We start from the raw sequence: 4384 nt of genomic DNA on the forward strand, positions 1-4384 counted from the left end.
AGCGTCCTTTTATTAATTATCCACCCGGCACATTTATCTGATGGACGATTTCTTCGTTGTTCCCTCCCGGTCTCTGCTCGGGAGTCTGGAGAATCTATGGGGCATAGACACCCATCTTTGGGAATTACTAATTCCACACCCCAGGAATAAAGCTCTCTCTAAGGCAGTGGTTTTTAAACTTGGCACCTTCAACCCCCAGAATTCCCCAGCCAGCACTTACAAATTGCCAAGTTTGAAAAACATTGCTTTAGATCAGGGGTCTCCAAACTTGCACCTTTAAGACTTATGGACTTCAAATCCCAGGATTCCCCAGCCAGCCACGTTATCATTTATAAAGGAGACTATCATTAGAAATCCAGGTCCAGATAAACTATGTCTGCAGCATACCCCTGATCTACTAAGTCCGTCATTCTACACTGGCTGGAGAATTCTGGGAATTGAAGTCCATATATCTTAAAGATGCTGAGATTAAGAAATAGAATTCTTCAGGATTAGAGGATGAATCTGCCCGGGTTTATGTGCAAAGTCTTGGTGACACAGTAAGCCATCGTTCTGACTTTTTTGACCAGACAGCCTTGGTCCCCACACTCCAAAAACCTGAGCAGGCACCCCAACTCAGCTGAACACCCCCACCGATCTTCTATGCCAAAAGTTTCCCTGAAAATCACAACTTTAACAGCAGAACAACTAACCCAACTTTCCCCAACCTCTCCTCCTTCAGAGAGCTGGACTTCAACTCCCATAATCCCCAGCCTGGAGATGGCAGAGAGAGTGCACCAGACAGAATCTAACAAGTTTTGTGCAGAAATGCAAGCCCACAACAGCTTCTGAGAACAGAGGCAACTAGGATAGAGACCCAGTCTTTGGACACATAGAAATTTTCAAGCGCAACCATCACTGTCAGACCCAAACATACCCACAAAAACACACATATACGCATACTCTCTACACACAAAAAGCCCACATACACTCCCTCTCTCTCTGTCAGGTCAGAACCAGGAAAATTGTCCCTGATTTGAGATGATTTCAACTGCTCATTACAGAGGTCCTCTGTCCAACTTCTCCCGTCTTCTCGAAAAACATAAAATCCTGCGAAAAGCAGAAGAGAAATTGCTGAAGTGCCTGGTGGTCTCCTTTTCTTGGGAGGTGTAGGGAAAGTGGACCACCCACCCCAGTTCTCATCATCTTTCCTCAACTCTGGAGCCGGACTCACAATGAGGAAGCAGGCTCCGAGGAGAATCGCCTTGACCTTCACGTCCAGATCGATGGGGAACTGGATCCCAAAGTTGTCCGTGTCGGTGAAGATTTCCTTAAGGAGGCCGCTCCACTGCTTACTGATCCGGCCCACCCCACGGGACTCATCCCGGGTCTTCACCTGCAGGAAGACATGAGGGATGCGTTTACGTACCGCATGGAACAATTGGCGACCGCGAAAGGACATCTGCCTGTAACCTCACATCAAATGTACACCGTACTTCCATCTCCACCTGGTGCAGGAATTAGATTTCCAAGCTTGTTTTTAAGATCTCGTGAGAATATTCTAAAGGAGATGGGTTTCTTGAGCATGTGCAAAAGGTCCCTCCCCCAAAATTTGAGCCCAGGGTCTGTAGATGTTGTCTCTCTGGGCCTGGATTTCTCGACCCTTTGGCATTTTAACATGTGTGGACTTCAAAGCTGGCAGGGGAATTCTGGGAGTTGAAGTCCACACATCTTGAGGACTGGTTGACTAACACTACAGATAGTCCTTGACTTACGAGCCCAACATTTCTGTTGCTAAGTGAGACACTTGTTAAATGAATTTTGCTCCATTGTACGACCTTTCTTGCCACAGCCGTTAAAGTGAATCCCTGTGATTGTTAAGTCAGTGACATGGGTTGTTAAGTGAAACCGGTTTCCCGATTGACTTTGCTTGTCAGAAGGTCGCCAAAGGAGATCACGTAATGCCGGGACGCTGCAACCATCATAAATACGAGCGAGTTGCCAAGCGTCCGAATTTGGATCACGTGACTTTGGGGTGTGAAAACTGGTCATTAAGTCACTTTTTTCAGTGCCGTTGCAACTTTGAATGGTCACTAAACAACCTATTGTTAAATTGGGGATTGTCTCTATTCTGGTCACACCTCGAAGCTGACATCCCCGCCGCAACTGCAGGCAAAGCAGGGCCCCAAAACACGGAGCACCGTCTCCTTCTCGACGTTCTGGATGGAGAACCTGGGCATGAAGGGATGCCAGGTCTGCACCACGTAGCCGATGGTGGCACCCGGCGGGCACTGGACTTCCATCTGTGAGAAGGCAAAGTAAAACTGGTGTCAGAAAAGTGAGGTTAAGAGGTTGCCCAAGTTAAGTCCCAATGCTTGGACAAATATGTTCTATTGCAACCTAACAGAGAGGAGAATTCACACAACAACACAACAGCCGCACTGACAATGGTTAAATCAAGAGTTTCGCTTTAGGTTAGTCCACCAGGTGAGAGATAAAATTGGGGTCCCAGGGAGGAACCGTACTGAGATCTCTGTAACAGGATTTCATTCCTTTTTTCATAAATCTCGTTAAAGAAAACTTGGGGAATATTTCACTCTTGGTTAAAGTTGGCTGTCAAGAGATTGACAGGACATCCACCCAACAGGAATACCAGGACAGCTTTAAAAGGACAGAAGGGATCCTTTCCCAAACCACCACAGGGCTAATTACCAGGAGACGGTGAGTTCTAGTTCTGTCTTCGGCATGAAAGCTGGCTGGGTGATTTGGTGCTGTTCTGCCAGAGCTCACTGTCTCCTGGTGATTGGCCCAAAGTCACCCAGCCGGCTTTCATACCTAAGGTAAAACTAGAACTCACCGTCTCCTAATGATTGGCCCAAAGTTACCCAGCTGGCTTTCATGTCTAAGGCAGGACTACAACTCACTGTCTCCCAGTGAAGCCTGGGCGCATCGCCCACTAGACCAAACTCGCTGTGTTACCTCCTGAAGGCAGCAGGGGAAAAAGCAGCTGACGCATTTCAGTGGACGGACAAGCCGGATGACTTCGCGGCCACTGGGGTCGTCCAGCCGCATGGAGAAGCGGCGTAGAGAGCCGCAGCAGTTCCTGGTACAGCAGTCGTTCTGCTCTTCCGCGTGGAAGATGTGCTGGCCGAGGCTGTTTCGCACCTCGTACTTGTTGTTGCCTTCGAAGCCGATGAAAGCTGCAGAGAGAAAGAGGCCAGAGAGAAAGGGATCAAGGAGAGCAAGAGGTGCTCAACGCAAAATGGGTTGTGGGCTCTGCAACAGACTGCAGTGGGGACGGTCAACCAGTCTGAAAGGGAATTGCACAGGGAAGCGAGTGGGGACACCCCCCCCGAGGAGGGGCTCTGAGGGAGCCTAACCCTAACCCTAACCCTCCAACTTCCGGGATTGTGCCCAAACTCTAGAAAAGATGGAGAAAACATCCCTTGTATTTCAACGTTGTTCTTGCCATTCTGACTGTAGCGCTAAACGGTTCTCTGGCTACACTGCATCTCTTAATTTTCTTTCACAGGCAGTCCTTGACTTAGGACCGTAATGGAGCCTGCCCATTATTGGTTGTCAAGTTGTGATGGTCGTAAAGCAGGTCATCCGGTAACCAGACCTGATTTTCTGATCTTTTCTGCGGCGGTTGTATAAAGCAAACACCGGTTTTTGACAAAAACATTATAAGTTGCGGTTATAAGCTGGCTCAGGAATTCTGGGAGTTGAAGTCCACGAGTCATAAAAGAGCCAAGGTTGACTACCCCTGGTCTAGTTAGTCTCTTCTTAAAAATCTCCAGTGATGGAGCGCCCACAATTTCTGGTGGCCAGCTGTTCCACTTCCACTTTCTGACTTCACAACTCCCGCGGTTCAAGGCCTTAAGAGAAGCGGAGATCTGGGCAGGCCCCCGGAACTCTGTCCATGCACAAGGTCTCGAAATAATAATAGTAATAATAATAATGGCTTTGACACCATACCTTCTACAAGTTCCACCTTCTGATGGATCAAAATTTGGTCTACCTGAAGAGAAGCAAAGAGAGCAGAATCAGAGAGAGCGATAAGCAGTTACATCACCAATGCAAACCAGCAGAGAGATTGTGCAAAAATAAAAATTAAAAAAAAAAACAACTGAAAATGGGCTGAGGACAGCAATAGGCATTGCTTTAGAACGGGGGTCCTCAAACTTGGCCGCTTTAAGACGGGTGGACTTCAACTCCCAGAATTCCCCAGCCAGCCCTGCAACTTTAAGACGGGTGGGCCTCCAAGGTCCCTTCCAGCTCTCTTCTCTTCTCTTCCCTTCCCTTCCCTTCTATTCTATATTTTATTATTCTGTTCTATTCTATTCTATTCTATTTTATTCTATTCTATTCTGTAATTTATTATTCTATCCTATCCTATTCTATA

General features: G+C 47.5%; 1 protein-coding gene across 1 annotated transcript; it reads right to left on the reverse strand.

Moving 5' to 3' along the window:
• Nucleotides 1-1026: 1026 nt before the first annotated feature.
• LOC107301270 (phospholipid scramblase 2-like) lies at nt 1027-4000 on the reverse strand (the record flags this gene model as incomplete). The annotated part of the gene is made up of 5 exons (XM_015830519.1): nt 1027-1089; nt 1214-1375; nt 2121-2282; nt 2959-3179; nt 3958-4000. Coding segments are annotated over 5 exons (651 nt in total), but the record flags the coding sequence as incomplete, so codon positions are not given.
• Nucleotides 4001-4384: the final 384 nt, after the last annotated feature.

This window comes from Protobothrops mucrosquamatus, unplaced genomic scaffold (genome assembly GCF_001527695.2).
Source record: "Protobothrops mucrosquamatus isolate PMUCROS unplaced genomic scaffold, P.Mucros_1.0 scaffold11118, whole genome shotgun sequence".
NCBI lineage: Eukaryota > Metazoa > Chordata > Lepidosauria > Squamata > Viperidae > Protobothrops > Protobothrops mucrosquamatus.